Below are 26,421 nucleotides of genomic sequence, written 5' to 3' on the forward strand. Positions count from 1 at the left end.
AAAGTGGCCAACCTTACTATCCGGGCACCAACTTTAAGTTCCAGTTACGGAACGAAGCTCAAACTTCAATTCAATTACAGATTGCCGGTGATCGGTCTAAATATTGTAATTCAACCAATCAAACGTCTCGCAAAAATTTATGCTTTATTGAATCGACTGCTGGACTATTTCTGTAATAGGTATAATATTGTGATCTACTAAAATTAAATTATATTGTCTTATACCTATTACCAACTGCGGCCTAGGTTCCTTTACTTCACCACGAAGCGACACCACTAAACTGTAAAGTGGAACTACCGCATCCACCTCAGTTGTGTCCAAGTCTGCGCATAATGTCGAATTCGAAATTAAAATTCAAATGACAACAGCGGGCAGAACAAGAGGCGCCAGGAGGTGCTAAGCTAGGATTATCGGTAGCCGGGCACAAATCAAACGAACGTTATACAAGACTGCTTAACGACGCCAAGTCTGGTCCAGAAGATAATGAAATTATAGGTAGTCTAGTCAAAGTTGAAGATACTCTTCTTGCAAAAAAGCATAATTAAATAAATAACTTAATTTTCGCAATAGATTTATTAGCAAGTATAATAATTGATGTTATGAATGTCGCGGTGACATCGCGATATTATGGTAATTATAGTCAAGTCTTTGGTCAGAAACACAATAACGTGTTCCTCCAAGTGCCTGAGTATAGAAAGTAACCTAATACCTTACTGTACCTTGAGCTTCATTTGAAACGAGTCTAAGTATTCCCATCTTTCCTTCCTACCGCTGCAACTCCCTTGTAGCCAGGATCTACAGCTTGACCGCGAATAAAAACCCAACCAGTGAAGACCAAGTTTGTCCCGGGGGATATTTAAAACTGTGATTGGACTCGCAACGATATTAATTAAGAATTAAGATTTCCATAACGACCGGTAATGTGCTGCCCGCATTCAAGTACATATTTCCCGCAACCTGCGCCAGATCATCGCCCACTACGTCTTAGAGTAGGCGCACACCGTTGATTTTTAGTTGGCCGATAGTTGTGCCCGATTTTAAATTGTATGAAGAATCGGCCAAATCAAATCGGCGTAGTGTGCGCACTCCCATACATGCTCATACTGATCAACTGCCCGACTAAACTATCGGCCGACGAAAAATCAACGGTGTGCGCTTACTCTTAGACCGCGATCGGCAATCGAGAAGTTTTCTGCCCCAGCAGCGCGAGCGTACTCGCACTGTTTTATGTACTGTGTACCTATCTAAGTAAATAAATTAAATTATCATCTTCATCATTTCTCCACAGCATTCATGGAGCCAGACCACCTGGGCAAACGGTTCAGAAGGAAAAGATCCACCGAGAGCCACTCGCGGCGGAAACGGGACGCCCCGTATGTCATCTACCCGGAGATCCTGGTCATTGTCGATTATGATGGGTACAGGTTAGTGTCAGCATTATTATCTACTTACCATTGTAGGTACAGTCAGCGACAAATAATTATAGTGACACTCAAAGTAGCCAAAAATTCGCAACACGTCGCCACGATAGCCGAACGGTGAAGGGGTCGGAGTGGCCGCCGACTCGAGATCCGAGGAACGCGGGTTCAAATCACACCGCGCCGCTCGACTATTGTGGTGAGCCCATTCGTAACACAAGCTTATTTAGCTTAACACGAGGGGCTAATGGGACTATTTTTAATAAAAAAAATTGGAATAAGGTCAATTTTAGGCCACTTTATGCGTATTCATTGACATAGGTATAATAAATACTTACTTATTTTTCTCTTTCTTCAAAAAATAAGTCTAATTGTGAAAGAAATTGTTTTTTCAGGAATTTTACAATTAGAATTACTTAATTTTAAAGTTACTTAATTAAATTATTATGGTAATCGTATAGAATAAGCTATTCTAAACAAAGTTTTTAGTTTGGTTTGAAACTATCCATTAAATTGATTTGTTCACTTGCATCTCTATTAGTTTGTTACAAAATTAAATTACCTACTCATGTTAATGTGTTTATGTTTTCTCTCTTTCTGGAAGTTTTGCCAGAAATTAAACCATAAAATAACCAGAAGATGTTATAATAAGTTCTGTAATTAAACGTTGCATCTACTGTGCTCCCCAGATTACACGGAGGCGACAACGTGCAAATCAAGCGTTACTTCGTCTCGTTCTGGAACGGCGTCGACCTCCGGTACAAACTTTTGAAAGGACCCAGGATAAGGATATCCATCGCTGGGATTATTATATCCAGGGTAAGTCGTAACTCCTGGCTACTCCTATAATGGCGCAAGTACACTATGCGGGAAATTGATCGAGATGTAAGTGTAAACATGCACTTTGGTTAGTTTCGCCGTGCGTAGCCCATACTTCGGTGTGCGGGCTCGCGCTTCGTCTCGGTCAATTTTCTCGCATAGTGTACTTGCGCCATAATAAGTACTACAAGTGCGTATAGAGAAGAACATTTTTGTGTTTCGGCAGTTAAAGGTAAGAAAACCAGCTCTTCTGTGGTTTAGAATCCAGATAAAGCTCGCTTCCTTCTTTGATCTAAGTAATCATGACTGTCCATCTATTGAGATGCAGTAAAAGTGCTTCTTTATAAAACATAATATCTCCCTATTATGGGGACTCTGTAAATCCCATGTAGAGCAGGATGTAGTTTGTCAACATTATCGCAAGAAATAATAAGAAAAGGTCGGCGTTTAACCATTTTGTAGGTGTCTTAAACGATATAAACGTGTATGAGCAACCTTTTGAGGTTTTATTTTTACGATGTCTTAAGTGCCTCACATAAAAATTCGAGAGATTCGAATTGTTTAAAACTATCTTTGTTACTCAGTATTAAAAGATTATTTAATTAATTCCAATGGTTTTCAAGAATAATTTGCATTTCCTATCGCACTGCACAATTTGTTTTGCAACAGACAAAAAACTCGGAACATTATTCCGGTAGCACGCAACGCGCTCAGCAAACAGTGTAATTAAATATTTATAGCAAGGCAAGCTTGTTTATTATGATGCCAATCGTGTGTGTAATTGGTATAAAGGTATACTCACATTTATAGCGCGTGACAATATGACAATTTGTGACCTCAGAGATCAACGCGAATGCATGTTTCTAACTATAGATTGTGTTAAAGTTGGGCGGCAAGAGGTATGTAGGTAGGTGTCACGAACTGTACCTACAAACATCGTCAAATAGTAATCGTGACACCCAAATTGACCAAAAAGTTGACAACAACCTTATTTCAAGTAGGTAACAAAGACGTGTTGCGAACTTTTTGGCTACTTTGTGTGTCACGAACTATTTGACGCTGACTGTACCTACTACATGTTTAATTCGAACAAGGAAAATAAAACCATAAGAATTATAAATTAAAAAACCTTTTTATCAAACAATTTAATCATTATTTAATTTTACAAGCTTCAGTTAAATTATGAAGTTAATTAGACATAAGTTTAAAATCGACCATTTCGTCTGTCTCTATGCAAAGTTCATCGAGCAAAGTTTTCTTGGTTTTCGGGTATCCTTCTAGAATTGCTTCCAATATATCTGAGCAGATCCTTTTGCGTTTCCTGTAATACAAAACATTAAATATAAATTGCAATTATTTTGTCTCCTTTCATGTGAATAATTTCAATTAAAATTTTTGGTACAGTCCCAGTCAAATAGTTCGGGACACCCAAAGTAGCCAAAAAGTTTCACGTCTTTGTTACAATTGGAATAATTTTGTCAACTTTTTGGCCACTTTGGGTGTCACGAAATATTTGACGCTGACTATACCCTTCACTAACATATTTACCTGTACTCTCTTAACATGGTATCATGTGCGTTCATAATAGTAGCCTTTTCATCAGCGCTTAGGACCTCCGTGGAGTTCCTCAAGGTACCCAGTTTGGCCTCAAGACTCTCTATTCGGGTCCTGGCCTCGGCTATCTGGCTTTTGGCCGATGTAGTGGTGGGTGCAGATGTGAGGGTTTTGAGGGTAGTTTCGGCCGCTTTTAGACCGTTCGACTTCTCTGCTAGGGTTTCGGTCAAGGTTTTGAATAGGGCGTCGTAGTCTGTAATAAATTAATGACATTATAAGACAGCCAAAAAAGAGGTTTTTTTTTTCAAGTTGCTTGGATATAACAATAATGGTCTAGCGCTTAACTCAGTTAGTGCCTGAGGTATGAGAGCGGCACGGGAGGGTTTTTTTGGGACGTTCTTAAAATTTGCTTCAGATTAGTATGCTCTGTCTAGAGATGGTTTAGGAGCTGCCTTTTGTGACCTTAAAAATGGTACATCAGCGCTTTATAGAGTGGATACCAGTGTTCCTATTATGACCATGGAGCCTTTTTGGAGGATTTAATCCTGCGAAAGTTTCACATCAACGCGTACGATGTAGGAGGTTTTCTTAATATTTTAGCTAACCCAACAAGCAAAGCTGCAAGATTTGTGGTGGATATGGTTTCGCAGGATTAAATTTCTTTCTAAATAGTGAATGTTATTGTAAGCGTAGGTTAAGATTCGATGGGACTGACATGTTTTCAAACAAAAGTCCCTAAATAAAAACAGATTTAAAAAAAAAGAGTATGCTCTGTCACGTCATAATAAATCAATGTCACCCCTCCCTTACCTCAGGCACTGACTGAGCTAAGCGCTATACCTGTAGGTTGTTTATCACATAAACAGTCATCTATGTCGAGAATCAAACCTCTGACAGCGGATTTCACCGTCCGAAACGCAAACCACAAATAAATTACATAGTCGTCGAACGATAAAATTAACCACCAGAAATATCACCGACTGCTAACTGATTAATAGATTATGCTAATGACTACACATTACTAATTCGATTGAATAAATAATTTACTAGTCAACAACGAGCGGATCTCGAAAAATCATCGTAGTCAAAATTGCACACAGATAGGTAAAAATAGTTTTATACCAAGTCATTGTCAATAAAATCAATAGAACTGTTAAAACAAAACAGGCTCTGAGGCTTATAATATCAAAGTACTGGCCTTCAACATCGTTCTCGGCTTCCTGATTGTCCAGTTGTATCGCCGCGTAAACTTTCTGCTTGCCGTACAATTTGCATTTTATTTTGCCGCTTTCCGCCAAAGCGTCTAGATTCTTTTGCACGACAGTCTTCGTGTAGGCTCCCCGTAGGTTCACTGTCACGTCTGCACACGAATACGGACGATTTGTGTCCACTAAATACTTCAAAATAGCCTCACTGGCCATTGTAATTTAAAAATTCGATTAAAACTCACTCACACCCACGCAAACAATGTTTACAAATTGGCGCCCCGCCTAGTGCGCGCATGCGCGATCGCCATAGACAATTTTTACTTTTTAGTGGCAAAGGAATATTTTTTCATTTATTCGATTTGGAATTGTACAATCGATAATTTCAATCCATATAAGTAATTCGGTTTTGATTAATATTTATACCGAAATATTTCCTACAAAAAGCTTGTTTTTCATTTTTAAACATAAAGTAATTATTATCTCAACTGATTAAAAGGGCACAACTTGTACTAACCATAAAATAAATAGTAAGCTTTGAGCCTGTACCTACCTACAATAAACATTCATTACTTCCATTATAAACTCGTAAACGAATAAGTAGGAAAAAAGATTTCCAGAATTGAATTTACATCTGGTACGAATACATAACGATTTGTATAAATTAGAACACCTGCATTCATAATTAGATTTACAGCGAGTAGGTATTTGATTGGTTTAAATTTGTGTATTAACACGTGAACAGAGAAAACAAAACACAAGAACTAGTTTGGTTGCTATCTTGTAAAATAAAACGATCAATTTATTTGTTCAAGGCTAGGAAAGTTTTCTAACTTAACAAATATCTGAATCACTGTTAAACTAGTTTTTCGGCCACGTGATCCAGCAACGTCGGAGGCTTATCTTCATTAACATCGTTATACATGGTAATATTTTTCGCATGACATTTCTATTAAATGGAGTGATTTAAGTATCACATTTTATGACAATATTTTGTTTTAATGTAAGTTGAATAGTCCCTACCTTCTTAGTCTCTCATTCACACCCTTACACACACCTCTTAGGCTTGATTTAAGCGACAAGTAGAGCTGGACCACAAAAACATGTCATTGGTTGGTGTCAAGCGATGATCCTAGAAATCTTTCACATGTTTGCGTTGTGTAGCCGGTCCTTACCTAATAACAAGGGTCTCCAGCGCGTGTTTTGCCTATTTTGCCCTATATAATCAACAAAAACATATCAACATTCAACAAAATTGCCTACAAAAAATGTTGAACAAATGTTGACATGTTTTTGTTGCTTGTGTAGAGCAAAACACGTGGTTGAGGCCCGGCTTTAAGCGTTTCATTAGACTTTTTCTAAGTATTATCGTCTGTGTTTTCCAGGGAAGAGACGCAACGCCCTACCTCGAGAAGAACCGCGTCGGCCGCGATGCCATAGACTCGGCTGCTGCGCTCACTGACATGGGCAAGTATCTGTTCCGGGAGCGACGGCTGCCCGTGTACGACATTGCTGTTGCAATCACCAAGTGAGTACTATTCTATTTGTTTTGGATAGGCATTCATAATTCGCAAATTCAGACAGCTGAGGAGCAGTTTAGGCCCTGTCTAGACCTAACTCCTTAATAAAAGCTACGCTCGTCGAATACTTGTTTAAAGCCGGGTCCAGACGAGTGCAACGCGTAATGGAATGTATCGTGTAATGTAATCAATAGTATGGGCAGCACTCTACCATGTAATGATCGTAGTGCCGTCCACACGTAGAATTCGTGTTACATTACACGGTGGATTACATTAAGTACCTACACATTACACCCGTCTGGACTTGGCTTTAGACACGTTACCCCAGACTACAGAGTTTTAGTCGGCCTATAGTTTGGTCCGCTTCCAATTTGTATGCGGAGCGGAATTGATCGATACAAAATCGGTAGGTAGGTATAATTTGCGCACTTCAAGTTCATACTAATTAACAGCCCGACTAAACTATCGGCCGACTAAAATTCTGTACTTAGTCTGCGGGGCGTTTGGTATGGAAACATCAATCCAAACTAGTATTCAACAAGTGTGAAGCTTTTTAGCAAGGGGTTATCGACTGATGTTCAAATATTGCATTGAAGCGATATTGATCTTTTGGTTAGTGCTGAAAAAAATACTTTAAGATAATTATTATGAACACAACCATAATTCATAATTTAATTATTGTGAATGAGGACGTGTGGATTTATTGATTACTAGTTTAAAATTTTAATTTGCATCCCATTGCCAAATATTGCTTGGATTGAAACTTGACATGGATGTGCAATATTGTACAATATTTTATAATCCGAGTCTGTTACTTATTATTTCCTAGTCATAAAGTATTATTAATTACTGACCATGAATAGGTGACTTATTATGATGATGACTAAGTAACCTGTTTCTAGCATAATTATTACCTACCTTCAGTACAAAAATATTTATGTAAACATTTTTAATTTTTCTAATTACTGGGGAGTTCAGGTAAGCTGGTAAGTAAATAGTTTTTACTATCTAAAATTTAGCGCCATTATTGCAAAAATACAGAAAGAACGTTCAATCGATTACGCATGCTTTGTATAAAGCCTGAGGCATGACGTTTGTTGTTGTGGCATCCAGTTTTAGACTCATCTCCTTAATTATAATTGAAATAAGTTTTATACTGTTTTCTTAATGCATTAACATAGATCTACGTAGTCTTGGCAAAGTGATTCGTAGACGAAGCAAAATGAAGACACCAAAACTAATTTCACCTACAGGTATGACATGTGCCGTCGACGCAAGGGTGGTCGCTGTACAAAAGGCACCGCTGGTAAATTGATTTTAAAACAAACCTTCATAGGATTGCGAGTGGTATCAGCTCCGCATTAACCGAAGCTTGCCAGTGATATTAATTTGGCTTCATATTTTAATGTACGAGGTAAAGGATTTTGGTAATGGCGCTGAATATTTTGTTTTGCATCACCCAATACGTTCTGCGAGGTCAGGCACCGTTTGTATCATTTCAGTAAATGTTATAGACGTGTGTGTAGTATCGGAATGACCTGACAGGGTTTTTGTTTGATTAATGATTGAGATGAATTTATTTCCGTAAACTTTCAGACTAGACATGTGCAGGAGACAATACGCGAACGATGCGTGCAATAGAGGGACGGCAGGTAGGCGTGTTTCAAAGACCTTACATTCAAAGCACGCCTTTCTCTCTCATCGATGTCCCTCACTCCTTAATTTGCATATCACAGTGGGATCATTGTCCACCTGACTGTAATACCTTTACCCAATCCGTGAAACCATATTCGCACCTTGTGAATAATACTATCTCTTCTGCAATTTGTCTCTTCTATTACACTGTACATTTCTGTAAACATACATTCATGTAAGTAGTTATTGTATATGTTTAGAAACATATCTCTGTATGTAGTAGTTATTTCTGTTTTTCTAGAATGTTTTTAAAGCCTCATAATTATTATAATTTTAATAAGTCGTATTAATACTTATTCGTATTCGACATACTTACGTTTTTTTTTGCTAGAATCATTTTAACGCATGCAATAGCAGCTAATTAATATTATAACTATTTGGATAATTATCTAACATTTCGCGAGTGAACTTCGCCAGTTTCACAATTTTTTTAAATTTATTTCCTTCAAAAAATAGAATAACATTAAAATATTATAAAGGACACCTGTGGATTAAGTTACGTAAGCTCTTAGTCGATAATCGAGTTTTTGTCTATGGTTATTCTGGGAGACAGTGTCACACTGACAGAAAATGGAGGGAAAAAGTTTTTTGTTTTTTAAAATTCATTTTAGCTGCATGGTAAAAAATGTGCGTTTACTTTGTTAATATTTTTCAAACCTTAGATTATGTAGTGTAAATTATGTAGTTTCTTCTTTAGATGGGTGTTTATTTTGTAAATAGTTTGCAATAAAAGCTTAATGCACGTGAATTCAAAAACAATATGACACAACTAACAAAAATACTGTTATGTACCATAATTTAATTAGGTATACTGCATGTGTATAATAAATAAAAGATTTTGTTTGCTGTACTAATGCACGCATAAGACTCGGCCAACGAATTTGATATCACCTGTCTCTATCACACTCATTAGGATACTGGTATGAGTAAAAGAGATATCGAAATCGTTTTGCAGAGTTTACCCGCTTGTTTTTATGCACAGATGCATGCACTATTTGTATTTAGCCCTATTAGATTAAATTATTTAGAATACCTTATAGTTTCTGCCTTAATATCTACATAAGTAATGTTTGTTCATCATAATCAACAACCAATTTACTCTTCTATCAACAACATCGTCATCTCCATCATTAATGTGAGTAGTCCTACATAATCCTAATTTGTAAAATCATTGAAAAAGCTTTTGAAATTTCAACGATCGGCGGGGTTATTATGGATTTTTGCTTTGTACAATTTGCAACGCGACTGCGTAAAATGTATGGAAACTAGCGCCACGCGCTGTTATTGGTTGGCGTTGCGGTCGCGTTGCTAATGTAAAATTTAGCAACCGGAAAAGTTACTAAAATCTGTAATAAGCATGCCGGTTTCTTAGAAATTTCAATATTTTTAACTTTACCATCATCATTATCAAGTCCAGTCAAACCTTCCCACTAAGTCCTGGAACAAGACCCTGAAGACCCTGCTTATGAAATACATAAAACGTAAACTGAACGTAAGCTGAAATTCAGAAGACACAGAACATGAAACCATACTGAGTAAATAAGGTCCTCAAATTCCCAGTAGAGTCGAAAAATATTGCCAAAAACTTAGATATCAAATATCACAGAACATAGCTTTATGATCTAAGCGCTATTAATGTGACTTCTGACACCTTCTGATCTTTAAAAAAAATACCTTATGCACAGAACACTTAAACCTTATTTTCATTAGCCACTTGTCTGTTCTAGCATCGTCAAGTTTCCTACGTGGCTTCAGATCTATCGAAAAACTACCTTATTCATAAAACATAAGAATCTTATTTGCATCAACCTTTTCTGTTCTTTCGTCTGCGTTCTTCAGCTTACGCTCAGGATTTCTTTATCTCCTTACTGAAACAAAGTTCATGCCCAGGGTTCGCCTACGTGGGTGGGGCCTGTGTAGTGAACAAGCGACTGGAGAAGGTCAACTCCGTGGCCATCATTGAAGACACCGGTGGCTTCTCTGGCATCATTGTGGCGGCGCACGAAGTCGGTCACTTGTAAGTTAAACAAATTTTAAATTTGTTTTGATTTTCGATAAGATATTTTTGTGTTTGCTGTTGTGTTACAAATCGGTAAAATTTTCTCCAGTGTAACACAAAATGTTGTAACTCAACAGGAACTAAATAATTTAGTTTTTAGGAGCCCTAAAAATCTGTAAGATCCCAGTCTTATCACCGTAGGTAATGGTCTGCTATTGTCTGACTTGTACCTAATAATTTTTTACCCGTAACTCCTATCCATTTGCTCTAGTAACATAGTATTTTTTCCAACCACGCAAAAAGTGCCCATTTGTAACAAAACCGTAACACCGCATTCAACAAGCAGCCTTAATATAATTAGCTCGTTTATAATACTGACGCATACCCCATTACCAATCCAGACTAGGCGCAGTACACGACGGCAGCCCCCCACCTTCCTACCTCGGCGGTCCTGGAGCGGAGAAGTGCCGCTGGGAGGACGGTTTCATCATGTCAGACCTCAGGCACACAGAGAAGGGATTCCGTTGGTCGCCCTGCAGTGTGCAGAGCTTCCATCATTTTTTGAAGTAAGCAATCCTCGTGTCTTTCTTACCCAGTCTTTTAACTTGTTGGTCCAGAGCGGAGAAATACCGCTGAGACTGTGCAGAACAATCCTCAAGACTTTTTTTTAGTAAGTGCTCACACTACGGGCAGTTCAGAAACAGATTAATGCTGCAAGGAGAATGACTTCTTCATGTTAGACCTGAGACAAACAAAGAAAGGCTTCCGCTGGAAAAGCCTTGCAGTGCCCAGGGCTTCCATCGTTTCTTGAACCCTTTTTTCACCTAGATGTCCATCCATTGCCAGCAAAAAGCTGTAAAGAACTAAAGAACTACATGAAAATAAGATACGTTGTAAAATTTTATTCCAGTCAATGGCAATTTAGCTGTATTTTTCTAGGCATTTATTTATAACTATTTGGCACCTGTTTCAGCGGCGACACAGCAACGTGTTTATACAACTCACCGCATGAAGACGACTCACTGCCGCGCGTGCTACCTGGAAGACTGCTCACCCTGGACGCCCAGTGCCGAAAGGATAGAGGTACCAGGTATGTAAAACGTTTTTGGTCCATTATCATCATGAAATAATAAGTAGCAGATTATTATTCCTGTAATTAGATGTACAGTATATCAAGCACTAGCTTTTTCATAAAAACAGAAGAGGCATTTTAATAGGGTCTCGTAGGCAACCGTCGAGTACGAAAGTTGAAGTGAACACAATACATCTGATATTAATGAAAATGTAAATACAGAACACGCACAACACTAAGTTCAAATATCGAATACGGTCGAATCGAATCGGTGCAAGCAAAACAGCCCCCCCTAGACAAAACGCACTTTTTGATCGAATCGCAAATCGAATCCGTCAAAACTCCATACAAAAAAGGGGCTTTTCGACTGGTTTGCGATTATAATTTGCACTTTGTCTAAACCCACAGAAAGCACTTGTCAGTCAGACTACGCAAGAATCTTTGCTTGTGCTGATCGCCCCAACTCTCACTGCGCGACCTATACCTACCTATCGATGCTAGGAATTTTGCAGCATGCCAGTGCCAACTAATATAGATAATCCGTTCTAATACAGGCGAGACGGAATCTTGCACGAAAGGTCCTTATCTACTATATAAAAATAAGTCGGGTTTTCCTCTCTGACGCTATAACTCCAGAACGCACGAACCGATTTCCACGGTTTTGCATTCGTTGGAAAGGTCTCGGGCTCCGTGAGGTTTATAGCAAAGAAAATTCGGGAAAAGGGGGTAAAACAGGATCCACGCGTACGAAGTCGCGGGCGGCCGCTAGTCTGGTATAAAACTGCACCATGTTACACACAAGTCTATTAATTTCATAGTCCCGTTTAAGTTTCTTGTATTTAGACTAAGTTTTTATTCAATTTTATCTTATCTTATCTATTTTCTCTAGGTACTTATATTCTATCTACTTCTTAATTTTATAAAATGTTCCTTTGCCAGCGCGTGTTTCAAAGACGAGCGCGTGTGCGCTCAGCTGTTCTGCTTCGACTCGGCCTCCGGGTACTGCGTGGCCTACCGCCCCGCCGCCGAGGGCTCGCCCTGCGGGGACGGACAGGTAAATACTTTCATTACCTCTTATATCAATCAATAATACCCATGTCAAAAGGGGTATTGAGTAGTTGACCCATCAAACAAATATTGTACCTTTGAAAGAAAGATTCCAAATTACTTTTCATTGGCAGTTCACAATAAAGTATTTCAGTAATTGGAGATGTTAAAGCACCCCATGATACAAACATTTTGCAACCTGCGGGATTGAAACCTGAAATTAAAAATATTTTCAGTCATCATTTTTATTATTTTTTTAAGATTTACCGTTAGTATATTATGCTCATTGCGTTCTTAACCCACTTACTCCTACCAGGTGTTATAACACCGCTAAAAAGTAGTTCGGAATATCCTCAGATAAATTATAAAAATATCGAGAATTTATTTACTGTTCCTTGTATTTTCTCTTCATTACGAATCAAGCTGTAATTGAGTAGGTTCGATATCGCATATTTGCTTTATTTTGTTAGTATTTTACTATTTTGAATTCTGTTATTTAGTTTTGTGCAAAAACGTCATATAAAAGCTAAGATATTTCANGTTTTGTGCAAAAACGTCATATAAAAGCTAAGATATTTCATAAACTTGCTAGTAATACCTCAGATTATACTAGTTATTAATTTAGGTACTACTGTTAGCTACAAAACTATAAACTTATGTTTTTGAAAAGCTTTACATTTTTGAGACTTTTTATGACAAAATTACAATCGGTGTTTTAACACCTGGTCGCATAATCGACGTCTAACTTGTATATTCATTAAAAGTTTAGGCCACGATATAAAAGACCGCTGAGACTTCACGAAATAGTGGAAATACTGACGACAATGATCAGATAGCGAATTACATAGCAATTTTACCACCAGAAAATGCTAATGCAGAAGCAACAGATGAAGATTCTGGTGAAGAAGACCACGTTACCTTACAAAATCTTCCAGGTTAGCCTGCTAAAGCGTGTAAGTTTTCTATTACTATTTTTCGTGAATTACCAGGTTCTCAACTTAGAGCCGAGGCAGAAGTACAGTACGACAAGTCTTCTTCAGACAAAGAGGATAACATCCCGCTTTCTGAATTTTTTAAAGTAAGACGAAATGAATCTAATGATGCCTCCAATGCAGCTAGTTCTTCTGCCATGAAAGTACCTACCGCAATCACAATTATTACAACAATGCAATATAGTGCAAGTACCTTCTGTTAAAGTTTGTGCCAAACAATATTTATGAAGAATTGCGCCACAACCAGGGTCTACGGAGCTTACATCTCTATGTACATACGTAGGGATGTAAGCTCCGTAGACCCGGTAGACCCGTAGACGAGTACATACTCGTACTACTGTACTTACGAGTACTACATGCAACTGACATGTAAAATTTGCAAGAAAAAATTAATTTGGTGTAAAAAATGCGCCACGTACCTACTAAAGTATCCTGGGTTATGAATTATGTCTACACCGTCCTCCTACCTCCTCTGAATAAGATTTTGGTATTTTTTAAATAAATGTGTATAACTTACAACTCGTTTTTAACTCTTAAACCTAACAAAATCAAAGTATAATTTTTTCACGTAGTAGTAGTCCATTCTCCGACCAGGTGTTAAAACACCACCCATTTTCCGGCTTTTCCAGTTGACCAAGAATTTTTCTAAAATTTTTCTGTGGATACTTGACCTCTATTTAGAAACATACTAAAAATTTATAAAAATTGACAAGGATAAAAAGTTTCAGGAGTATCTGGGTTAAGTGTAACAAACATTATACCACGTGTGTTACACTATAGAACGCGTTGTTACATGCAATGTACTCTAACTCTTCTATATTTTTACAATGTAACAAAGTCATAACACATGTGTTACACTACAGAACGCGTTGTAACACTAACGAAATTCAACCGTTCCCTCCATTTCCAGTACTGCATAAACGGGCGATGTATAACAGAACACGAGAACATAATCCCGGACTACTCGCAGCACACGCCGAGCTACGTTCGACCGGAGACAAGCCCGTTCTACGGGAACGTTACTAGGTATGTAACCGCTGGTTACAAAGCTAGCCAACTGATAGTTTGATATTGTTAAACTATCAGTTGGCTATCCGTGATAATTTGACATCATCACAATCAGGTCATTTTATTATCCACTGCTGGAGAAAGACCTCTAATTTACTAGAAGAAAATTGAGGATTTAGCCTACATACCCCATACTGGCCTGAAGGGTTTGGGAGACAATTGACTCTATTATCATTTTATTATTGACATAGCAAGTAACTATTGTACTTATGTGTATAACAGACCTATCCACTTTATACGTTAACATATTTACACACTCTCGCCTGGCACACTTATTTAGGTTTTTTGTTAATCGTCAAAGGCACGGGTAGTGTGTAAGTATGTTGATGAATTAACAACGAGTAATGTAATTTAAGATTTAAATGATTAGGTGCTATTATTGCTACTTAATGTGTCATTAGCCCCCTTATTCATAATTTTATGTCTTTTTATCTCGCCGAAATCAACATTCTGATAAAGCCCGGTCTCTGAGCACGTAGAATTTTGTCCAATGAACCCAAGCTACCCATCCTTATCGCTCGCGCGTAAATATATTGCTGTCGCGACTGTGCGACGGGCGCCCGCAGTGAGTGTGTGAGTGCGACAGCGACATAATTACGCGCGAGCGATAAGGATGGGTAGCTTGGGGTCATTGGACAAAATTCTACGTGCTCACGGACCAGGCTTTAGAAAGCTTTACTGACAAGACTGTTATTTTTTATGGATAAGGGGGTAAATGTTTTTCAGTTAAGCATATACTTACCTTCACTTTAAAATTATAAAAGGATGATTTCATTTAGTAACTTCAATAAGCTCACTATGCAAATATCGAGTCAACAAAATTCTCGCAAAACATAAATTACATTATCCTCACATATTTGAGGATTTTATATCCCATCATAATGTGACATCACAATACTGGCACAGCCAATGAGAAGACCCACACACTCTCATTCCAGTCAGTATGTGTACATCCATACAACATCCAAAGGAACATACTAATAAATATTTGTTTGACAAACACAGCTACGAAGCCACCACACAGCCTTACGTGCCTAGCACTACACCACCCATATACCAAAGGCATTACTACGACACGCAAACAACAACTACAACAACAACAACGACAGAAAGATTCTTCACAACCAGAAAATCGTTCTTCACTGAGAGAACCACCGTCTCGCCAAGCACATACCCACCATCAATAAATAAATACTCAGTTTCAACGACAAGGAGTCCGTACGATTTCAAAGACTTTTACACGCGGACGACTAAGTCGACGCCGAAATCGGAACAAAAACATGGCTTTTACAGCAAAGACGAGTTCGACAGATTCTTTAAATCGACCACAAAAAGTCCGCACTCTGACAAAGAAATCAAATCCATATTCAAATTCGGCACATACTACTCGCAACCGAAATCGAGTGACAACTCGATAAGGCCAGATGCTAACTCGCAGCAAGTACAAATCGAACCGGCGAGACTGGTGTTCTCGTATCAGAGGAACTTGACGACGGGCGAGCTTCAGAAGTAGACGAATTTAGCACTTATTGGTAAGGTCATAGTGCCTTGGAGACATCTATCGCCATGGACCTTCCACATCAATCAATCTTCATTCATCCACAATGGTGTTCAGAAGTAATATTCGATTAAACAAAATATAATATTGCTTCTGAATAACATACAACTTCGAAGAAGGATTTTGACGTTGTACATACTTCTGTTAACCCTTTTACCAGTACAGAGAAAAAACATTGGCTTTGAACTTTATTTCATGTCAATAAAGTTCAAGATATGATGGAAACAATTCGGCCACTAGGTAAAGGGTTAAACGTCATCATCATACTACTTTACTATACTTCTCAACACAAATCATTGCATTGCAGGTGTACATAACTACTACATACGAGAATGACAATATTTTTCATAAGAATTTGCACGAATTTCGATCCTAGTCTAATCTATACCTACCCTCACACCACATGTTTCCCTCAATGTACAAAATAATACCTACATAAGACTAAATCTGTCTATATAAATAAATCACTATAACTATCATTATTCAAAGTATTTGCAGTATGTTACTTGATTTATTAACCCATTTTAAAATCAAAATAAAAAAACAAGAATAAATCAACTGGCATTCATAAATTACTATCTAAGCATGTTTCTTCGCCTAGTGTTAAAAATACATACATTATTTTTACATTTACTCTTAATATAATCTACATATTTAAGTAAAATATCCAGTTACATAATCTATTAATTATTATGCATATCAAGATTTTATTGTTTGTATAATTTATTAAATTATTGTATTGTAGTCTTACTTATGAGCTTTGTGAAATATCGTTCTATTTTCTGAATATTTTCTTATCATTTGCATGTATGAATATTATTATTATTAAGAAACATAATTATTAATTCATTTATTTTTTTTCAGCAGCCGCCACTAGATTAATGAGCGGTAAAGCATAAAGACTGTCCCGCGGCCGCCATACGGCGCCGCTACCGAGCGAGACGCGCGGCCCACAACGAATAGCTTTACCTACTATCCACGCGGTAACGTCGAGTACCACGCTGTAACATCGAATAACCGCGCCGTAACACAAGTTTCCGCGCTGTAACATCGAGTACCCGCGCGGTAACGTTACTTCTGCGCTGAAATGTCCTGTATCCGCGCGGTAACATCGAGTACCCGCGTGGTAACATCGACCATCGACACGGTAACACCGAGTACTGCGCTGTAACATTGTGTATCCGCGCGGTAACATCGAGCTACCATCCAGACGGTAACTTGTCAGTTGCCGCGGTAACCGGGTGTTACTATCCAGTCGGTAGCCGGGTGTGATCGTTACTGTAATCGCAACGAATTTTTGTGATAACGAATATCAAATAAGAGCGAGCAGATTGCCCTTTGCTCGCTCTTATTTCAGTAACTTGCGGTCGTCGCGCAGTGAATGTGGTGTCTGACGAACATTGGTGTCAGCGCCCGAGAGTGATATCATGTGATTGTGTTACTATTAATGAACCATAAGCAGTAGGATTAGTGTACTGAAGAGTGATCCGAATATCCAGTTTGGAAATAGAAATACTCCTTAGCCTACGATTTGTCGTTAGAACGATTGTAAAGATAGCGTTCAATAAAAGAAACTGCCACGAAGTGCCTTTTATACAGTAATTGTTAAGAATAAAGTAGGTTTATTTTTTTGTTTGTTTAAAAATCGACTAGAGCGACTGGTTCGCGACCCTCAGAACAATATTTAGTTGTATTTTTTTTTTCTCTAATTTTATAAGTAATTTTACACTGTTTTGTGAAACTTTGGATTTATTTTATCAAGAAATTTGATAGCCCTTGTTGTAATTTAAGCCTGTTTTTAATTTCTAAAACTATTTATGTGACATAGATCTTTAATTATAAAGTTACCAATAGAATAAAAATAAAATGCAATTATTTTTCCTGTGTAGACTTCTCGGTGTTGAGAATAACAGTGACTTAACTATACATCACTTGCTGTTAACTATTTATTATGTTCAAACTATTTATGTATAAATCAAAACTTATTATCATCACGAATTGTCTAAATTTTAAGAAAAAAATATAAAATAAGAAAAATTGTACATTCGTTTCATTTGATACTCCTCCATAAAAACAAGGATATTTATTTAAAGTAAAAAATTAAAACAAAATAATATTTTCCCAACACCAATATTTTATTGAATTCTATTTAGGTATAAAACTCTGTCATGCTTCCTCATTTTCGCCTAAAATTAGCAACAAAAATATTCTGATAAATTAATTCAATAAATATCATCTTAATATTTACTATGTAGAAAAAAGTTGAAGAATGTGCGATCAAAATATTTTAAAGGTCTTTTACCTACAGGTAAGCTTATGTACATCTACAAATTAAATACTAATCTACTGTATTCCTGATGTGAGGTAAATTTCCGAGTCTTTAAACGTTACCTGACAAAAAAAAATACTTTTATCCAAGTTATCTAACAAAAATATACAAAGAAATTAACCGATGCTTTGACCATTACAATAGATCCTCACAGAACAATATTGAAAGAATTTTCAAGAATACAGAATAAAATACCTCACCCACAGCAGGAATACTTAAAATATTAAAGATATTTAACCAGCTTTGACAGGTAGCGGGTTGGATCCGACATTCTTCACCAGCAGTTTGACGGCCATAGCGATGGAGAGACCAAACACTAAACCGGCTGGCATGAACTTTCTGCTGTTGTAGAACCTGGAAATAACAGAAGAATTTATACAGGGTGTTTGGCGCATCGTGTTCCAAAATGATTTGGCGGATAGAATGGGTCATTACCTATATTTTCAGCCCCCATAACACGTTCCATGCCAGGCGGCTACTTTTAAATTATTATTTTTAGTAATTTCACCAAAATACCCAAATCGCATCATTTAATGTCGATTTAAAAAAAAACTACTAGGCGTAGCCTCAAAGTAAATATTTTGTTTTGATGTGCGTTGATGTAGGATTGCATCAAATCTAAATTTACTATCAAATATCGTCTAGTTTTTTTTAAATTCAGCTTTGAAATTTTCCGAAAAGTAAAAAATGGACTGAACATTTAAGTTTACTCATGGCTATACATTTTTTTTAAAAGAGATAGCGATCTTCGGATTTTATCAAAACTTCTCTAGTCTATCCCCATTCAAACGGTATACTAATCTTGTTTAAATAATAACAACAACTTCACAAATTCCTTAAATTAGTGAATTGACTCTACTCGGACTGATTTGCGAAATTTGTGTGTAAAGCCCCTTTTTGTGTGAATAGCACGTTAAACACCTCACAAGTAAAAATTATTTATCTAATGCCTATCGTTTTTCAATGTGGATTTCTTGAAATTAAAGACGAAAATAATTATTTTGATCGTTTATTAATTATTACAAATTTTGTTCAAAATGACCGCCTCGGCAACGTATACACTCACGACATCTTCTTCTAATTTCGACTGTTGTCGTATGCAGCCACATTTCTCTTTTTATTACTACAAAGGCGTTTTCTACTCGTGGATTGGAAAAGATGGCCCTATACAGTGGCCTGCACGTTCCCCAGACCTAACTCCGTTAGATTTTTACGTCTGGGGACAAGCTAAAGAACTGGTATACGTAACGGATTCAAACAATAGAAGAACTACAACAACGAATAGAAAACGCCTTTGTAGTAATAAAAAGAGAAATGTGGCTGCATACGAAAACAGTCGAAATTAGAAGATGTCGTGAGTGTATACGTTGCCGAGGCGGACATTTTAAACAAAATTTGTAATAATTAATAAACGATCAAAATAATTATTTTCGTCTTTAATTTCTAGAAATCCACATTGAAAAACGATAGAGAAAGGGTTTTTACATTGCATAAGATAAATATTTTTTACCTGTTAGGTGTTTAATGTGCTATTCACACAAAAAGAGGCTTTACACACAAATTTCGCAAATCAGTCCGAGTAGAGTCAATTCACTAATTTAAGGAATTTGTGAAGTTGTTGTTATTATTTAAACAAGATTAGTATACCGTTTGAATGGGGATAGACTAGAAAAGTTTTGATAAAATCCGAAGATCGCTCTCTATTAAAAAAAAATTATAGCCATGTAAACTAAAATGTTCAGTCCATTTTTTACTTTTCGGAAAACTTCAAAGCTGAATTTAAAAAAAACTAGACGATATTTGATAGTAAATTTAGATTTGATGCAACCCTACATCAACGCACGTCAAAACAAAATATTTACTTTGAGGCTACGCCTAGTAGTTTTTTTTTAAATCGACATTAAATGATGCGATTTGGGTATTTTGGTGAAATTACTAAAAATAATAATTTAAAAGTAGCCGCCTGGCATGGAACGTGTTATGGGGGCTGAAAATATAGGAAATGACCCATTCTATCCGCCAAATCATTTTGGAACACGATGCGCCAAACACCCTGTATATTATTTGTTTTATGATTGGGACAAACTGGCATTTGCCTTGATGGTGAGAAATCATAACTAATCTCTGAAGACCTTATGAACATGAATTCGTAACAAACGCGAACGAAACAACAAAAGGTTGAATCTTCTGTACAGAAAGTTTTACAGTGCGTCCACTGATACGTATCGCCCTATAGGAAATGTTGAAATGATACAATTTCTTAACAGTTTTTGGTGAGCAATATACCTGTTTCATGCTATTTGTTGTACCTACTATCACAGAATAATAATAAGTACTACGTACAGAAGTTTTACTTCGCGAAGGTATTTAAAAAAATGTATGCTCAATGTCATTAACAATATGGTGTAATTTAGCTTGTCTCAAGAGTCAAGCAAGTTTGTCAGAAGTTTTGTTGACAAACGTCAGTGATCGGTACTGCGCCGAAGCTATAGGGCTGACTTCGGTAAAATGATGTGACGTGAGGTGCCAATCTGCAGAAAATGGCGGAGGAAATACATGATTTAGCATGAATTATCATGAATAATATTAACTACTTATTTACCTCTCAGTGTCTTGAGGCAACTTAAAAAAGTACATTCTGTGTTTTTATTATTATTTAGACAGTTAAATACTGCACAGTATTTAGTACACCATTTTCTTTATTTTTTTCCATCATACACAAGAATACGCGTGCGTGAGTCAATGTTCGCTCGTATGTGAGGCCTTGTCGAATAGTACTCTTGTAGGGGGCAATCGTGCGTGTTTTGTTTTCGATGTAAACTCGCGGAGATGAACAGGCCTGCTACAGTCCTATCAACTTAAGCTGAGAATTGCATTTGTGTGAGTGATCGCCAAAAGTACCGTTAGTAAAACACATACAAATAAAATTAATGTTTTATTAAAAGGAAGTCTATAAAACACTTGCTACCAATTGGGCCGATGCAATGTAACGACACTTGACACATCCTTTTAAATAAATAAATAAATAAAAACAGGTCCTCGCTCAGCATATGCCAAGGCACGAAGTACCTCGACGCTGATATTCTGCGAGCACCGTTTATAGAAAGGGCGTACAGCCAGCCTTACAAAATACAACAAAAAGACAAACTTTATAAAATTACAAAATAAAAACAGACTAAAAACTTTTCGTTCACATCTTTAAAATACACTCGACAGCAAATAAATCGCACCACCCGTGACGCGAACTTTAAAGATTTTCTTTTGACACAATAATGGTGCCCCAACAATATTGGTGTTATTTGAAAGCCCAATAAATATCCTTAAAGAAAAACATATTTAATTTCTTAATAAATGATTAACATATACCATAAATGTGACTTGAAAAAAGACCTCACTTTGGGCTCACCTCTGGGATCAATTAGACCAAATTTTATGGTTATGAAACCAAATAATGATCACACGTGTCCTCTTTAACAGATGGATAGCGATTAATCCCAACTTAACAGTTTTATAGCCATAAAAGTTGGCTCAAGCGTAACTATCTATTTTTTGAAGAAGTGACTCTGGATACTTCTAAAGAAACATTTTTGGGGTAAAAACCTTTCCTATAATGAAATGAAGTTTAGAACTAGGCTTTTGAATGGTACCAATATTGGTGTGAAGTGGGGATGCATACGTTTAAAAGTGCTTGTCGCGGGTGGCGCGATTTATTTGCTGTCGAGTGTACGTATTCAATTTGCATAAAATTTCTTTCACTTGGCTGCTTAATGGATTTCGTACAGGAAATTCACTTACAGTAGGAGCCATTTCACTAATATTTGGAACACAATTACATAAAATTACACGTATCTGCTACCAGTACCGGGGGTGAAGTGAAGTATGAAGCGGTGCGTGGCGGACGCGCCGCGCTTCAGGCCGCTTGCTATAAATAAACCGGTTTAAACCATGCGCGGGACGCGCGCCGCGCTTCAAGCCGATTGACACTCTACACTATCGGTGTGCACTCACACAAATGCAATTCTCAGCTTAAGTTGAGAGGACTGTACTATGCATAATGCAAGCCTTGAGTCACAATAAAACAAGAAAGGAATTTGAAATGTTTCATAAAAGCAAATTTTCGAAAAATATCCTTTTTTCTTTTTTCTTATAGGTATCAGCCTGTACAAGAAAAAAGAATTCTCGCACCCACCTGTATCCCATAAGTCCTCCAAGAGTGGTAGTAGTTCCTAGCATAAGGCCATAGTTTGAAGGGTCCTGTGTAATCTGATACGCTCCAACTCCTGAAATAATTAAAACATGAAACATTAATTGAAATAGGCGAAATTAATTAAATTTCTGTTTTGTTTATAATAATAATAATAATAATAATAATAATAATAATAATAATCGCCCCGCAGGGCAGCTTTGTGGCGAGCTGTTGGTGAGTAGCGACACCACGGGGCCAGTTGTTAATCCGAGTGCTCCCGAGAGTCGGTCAAGACCCTCGTCTTCGGCTTGCCGAAGTGGAATCCGAGAGGGTCTGCAGGACTTTCACCTCTGGCTTGCCTTAACCGGCCGGCCAGAGTGGAGTCGCTAGAGCTATATGCTCCAGGGGTGGAAGTGTTAAAGGGCATAACGCCGCGAGTAACTTCGGAGAAAGCGCAGCACACCTCTCTACACCCCTGAGCTGGCAGACGCCAATGTTGCCCCTCAGTCCGGTCTATACGACCCATGACGCCAGGGGGGGCCCATTTAGTCGCTGGCTAGTCACCGCCTGCCATTTTTTCAGTCCGAGACTATGAACCAGGCAGGTGTCCCGTAGTCTCCATCCATAGCCCAGTAACCAGTCCATCCATCCTTCATCCATAACCCTAGTCCATTCTCCAATAACTGCAATAGCTCCTGTGCACAGGCTGGGGATGGTCTCTGGCTACATCCCATGATATAGTCAGAGACTAGATCCAGCATGTGCACCACTTTCACTTTTGTCGATTATTTTGCGCTTAAAACGGCCTCTACGTGTTGGATCTGTATCCCCACGCAAGCCTTATAAAGGACCGGGCCACTTTTGACCCGTGAGCTCCAAAGCGTACAAACATAATAATCGAATTGTACGGCGATTCCTACAAGAGGACCATCACTTGGTTAACAACCCGTGAGGTTCTCTTGCAATACCGGAACAACCAGTTCCGAGAATCTTTAAGAAGAAAATATGGATAATAATAATATTTCTTTATTGCACAAAACTTTTACAATGGTAGTAACACAATTTAAATATAAATATAAATAGTGCATTGCTGAAGGAGACACAGAGTAAATATACAGAGGTTTCCAAACTAGGCCAAGCCTGTATCTTGGAAAACCAATAAAATTAAGTGTGTAACTTGCAGAGAAAAGGAAAACCAGTACAACAATGCAATTTCTGGTGCAAAAGAAACATCATGAGTAGCCTAAAAACATCAATTTATCAGGTTTTCTGTACTTAAATAATCCAGCGAGAGTAACCACTTGCTTAGGGAATAATGTAATAATGAATATAATAATGAATAATGAATATAATAATGTAATAATGAATAACTTATGAAATAATATTTGCATTTCTGGTTAGAAAAAACAAAAAAGTACAAATTAAACAGTAACATTGATACTGTGTTGTGTCAATATGCTTTAAAATAAATATCGGTAGAAATAATATATTAAAAAATCTTACCCAAAATAGAACCGAAAATAATGCCTGCTCCTAGTGATGGAATGGAACCTGTAAATATGAAAATTATAATAAATAACACAAATATCATTTAATACATAATCATGATAATTTAATGCTTAATCATGTAACAACCGAAATCAATTGTTTTCGTAATCGCACTGAGCTTGTTTATCAACAATCTGATTGGTTTTATCATAATTACCTCAATACTCAATATGTTTATTGCTTCCTTAATAGTACTTTATGTGGGGGTTATAGTAACAAATTATTTTAATACAAGTAACTGAATGTGCCATGACAATAAATATAATTACAAAATTCATAAAACTATACATGAATCCTAAGCAAAATACAATATTAACATTACATTGCAACAGACTGCATGTGTCTGATAATGTTATGTTAAACTGTGCTATAATAACTGGGAATGAACAATGATGTTATTGCTGCATAAATTAAACAATCATTATAAATGATAATGTGTTTAGCATGTAAAGCATCCCAACTAATATTATAAATGCGAAAGTAACTCTGTCTGTCTGTCTGTCTGTCTGTTACGCTTTCCCGCTTAAACCTCGCAACCGATTTTGATGAAATTTGGCATAGAGATAGTTTGAGTCCCGGGAAAGAACATAGGATAGTTTTTATCCCGGTTTTTGAAACAGGGACGCGCGCGATAAAGTTTTTCTGTGACAGACAAAATTCCACGCGGGCGAAGCCGCGGGCGGAAAGCTAGTAATGTATAAATTAAATTATCTACTTAGAGACAAATTAGTAGAAAAACCAGTCTACATATCAAATTAGGATGTTTAAATAACGGTCTGGCGCTATCTTTAGTTGATTTTCACATCTCAGCTATTGCTTTAGAATAAGGCTCCAATTTTCTGTATAATGCGAATTTTTTTAAGTTAGTCCTCACCAGATTTAAACAGTAACATAGATAACATAACACTAGGACCTGTAAACGTTGTGCCCACAACCCAGCTAAGATGTTTGACTTTTTGAAAATATGTCTCAGTATAGGTATTTATCTTATCTCAAAAACGAGTTCAATAACTGTCGTAGATCGAACACGTAAGCTGCATATTGGCTTTCAGTAGCGTATCTATCGTTACATAACTTTCTTTTGATAATCAGTTACAAAAACAGAATAGAAAATAGTAAAAATAAACTTTCAAAACTATGTGAAACTAACCTGCTTTAGCGTATCCCATAATACCGCCTGCGGCAACAGTAGCGGCATAAGCAAATCCCAGAAAATCGACACCCATGGTTCTAAAGTAGCAATAATTTATGAAATTCGACTAATTTGTAAATAAATTGAAATTATTTAATTTTCCACAAGTCACACAACCACCACAAAAAACCGGAATGATGACAAAAAAAAAAGAATGATGAATGAATGTTGACTTTGACAGTAATGACAGCTGGCTGCTAAATGACTGAATGACACAGCCTTGGACACAGGCAATTTGAGTGTGCTTTAAGGTTAAAACCATGAAGCTACAGATAAAAATGGAGGCCATACTCCAAATACCTACTTGAAGCACAAACTATGTATCACTATCTCGCTCTCTGTGGGCAGACTCGCTCTTTCTAAATAAACAAAAAATATCAAATTGCTCAAATTCAATGAAACCAATGTATAGCCTGACCAGGAACATAAAAACCCTGGCATAGAGGCGCGTCCAATTGCATTTGATAGTGCAACACTGAGTCGTACCTGTACAGTCGTACCTGTGTTAAATAAATAGGCTAACTTTATGTATCAGGATTCAGGATTACGGGCTAATTTGATATTTTCATAAATTAACGAAAAAATATTATTATAGGTAAACAGATTTAAATAAATTAAATGAAACCATCAATCGAGCTAGTAGAATTTATTTTATTATTCATCAATAATCAAATTCAGAACTTGAATATTCAACTGCAATGTCTGCTCATGAACGCTTCAAACTCGGTACTTCTTTCCCAATCCCATAAAATTCAACACTTAGAAAGTGACCAAATTTTTTAAAATAGATTGTTGAAACAAACCACAGCTAATTTTTATAGTGGACTGTACTATACGATAAACATGTCAGTCAATTTGACAACCTTTGTCGGAAACATTATTCAATGAAAATATTGTCCGAACCCTTAGTATTTCTCTTCGACAAATTACTTTAGCACATTGTGAACCACTTTTCTTTCACGACTATAAAAATATTTTAGCAATTTGATTCATAAAACCAATTGCGCACATTTAAAATAAAGTTTGTTTACATTTTGACAGCAATAAACTGACATGCAAGGTGACATGTCAATGAAGTTTTCAGTTACTGTTGCCATTAAAAGAAATTAGTACCATTAGTTTTCCGCAACATGGCGAGGGTTTTTATGTTCCTAATAACGCCGCACCTTAACCTATTTTTCACTTTACATCAAAACATTATTAAAGGCATCATGGAAAA

General features: G+C 36.9%; 3 protein-coding genes across 7 annotated transcripts in view; 1 reads left to right on the forward strand and 2 right to left on the reverse strand.

Annotated features, from left to right (window-relative positions):
• Positions 1–18,333, forward strand: part of Adamts-like (A disintegrin and metalloproteinase with thrombospondin motifs like) — a 50,518-nt gene extending 32,185 nt beyond the window's left edge. The window contains exons 5-15 of one of the 5 annotated variants that reach the window (XM_028310937.1): positions 1,289–1,424; positions 2,108–2,237; positions 6,382–6,524; positions 8,113–8,168; positions 10,102–10,228; positions 10,612–10,776; positions 11,184–11,300; positions 12,222–12,336; positions 14,232–14,347; positions 15,395–15,921; positions 16,815–18,333. In XM_028310937.1, coding sequence (XP_028166738.1) covers positions 1,289–1,424; positions 2,108–2,237; positions 6,382–6,524; positions 8,113–8,168; positions 10,102–10,228; positions 10,612–10,776; positions 11,184–11,300; positions 12,222–12,336; positions 14,232–14,347; positions 15,395–15,902 — 1,613 coding nt within the window. In that variant the 3' untranslated portion in view covers positions 15,903–15,921; positions 16,815–18,333. Of the gene's footprint in view, positions 1–1,288; positions 1,425–2,107; positions 2,238–6,381; positions 6,525–7,769; positions 7,823–8,112; positions 8,169–10,101; positions 10,229–10,611; positions 10,777–11,183; positions 11,301–12,221; positions 12,337–14,231; positions 14,348–15,394; positions 15,922–16,811 lie in introns of all 5 variants that reach the window. The other 4 variants (XM_028310938.1, XM_028310936.1, XM_028310940.1 and 1 more) reach the window with 4 other exon arrangements.
• LOC114357360 (homologous-pairing protein 2 homolog) lies at positions 3,413–5,406 on the reverse strand. The gene is made up of 3 exons (XM_028310942.1): positions 4,990–5,406; positions 3,786–4,044; positions 3,413–3,558 (listed from the first exon to the last, which is right to left on the reverse strand). The coding sequence occupies exons 1-3, from the start codon at positions 5,210–5,212 to the stop codon at positions 3,426–3,428; spliced, it is 615 nt and encodes a 204-aa protein (XP_028166743.1). The 5' UTR covers positions 5,213–5,406; the 3' UTR covers positions 3,413–3,425.
• Positions 18,075–25,355, reverse strand: LOC114357359 (transmembrane protein 14C). Its single transcript, XM_028310941.1, has 4 exons — positions 25,161–25,355; positions 23,966–24,013; positions 22,466–22,556; positions 18,075–18,630 (listed from the first exon to the last, which is right to left on the reverse strand). Exons 1-4 carry the CDS (start codon positions 25,234–25,236, stop codon positions 18,510–18,512), a joined length of 336 nt encoding a protein of 111 aa, XP_028166742.1. The 5' UTR covers positions 25,237–25,355; the 3' UTR covers positions 18,075–18,509.
• Positions 25,356–26,421: the final 1,066 nt, after the last annotated feature.

Source organism: Ostrinia furnacalis, unplaced genomic scaffold (genome assembly GCF_004193835.3).
Source record: "Ostrinia furnacalis isolate ACB-3 unplaced genomic scaffold, ASM419383v2 OfSCF3139, whole genome shotgun sequence".
In the NCBI taxonomy this organism is placed as follows: Eukaryota; Metazoa; Arthropoda; class Insecta; order Lepidoptera; family Crambidae; genus Ostrinia; species Ostrinia furnacalis.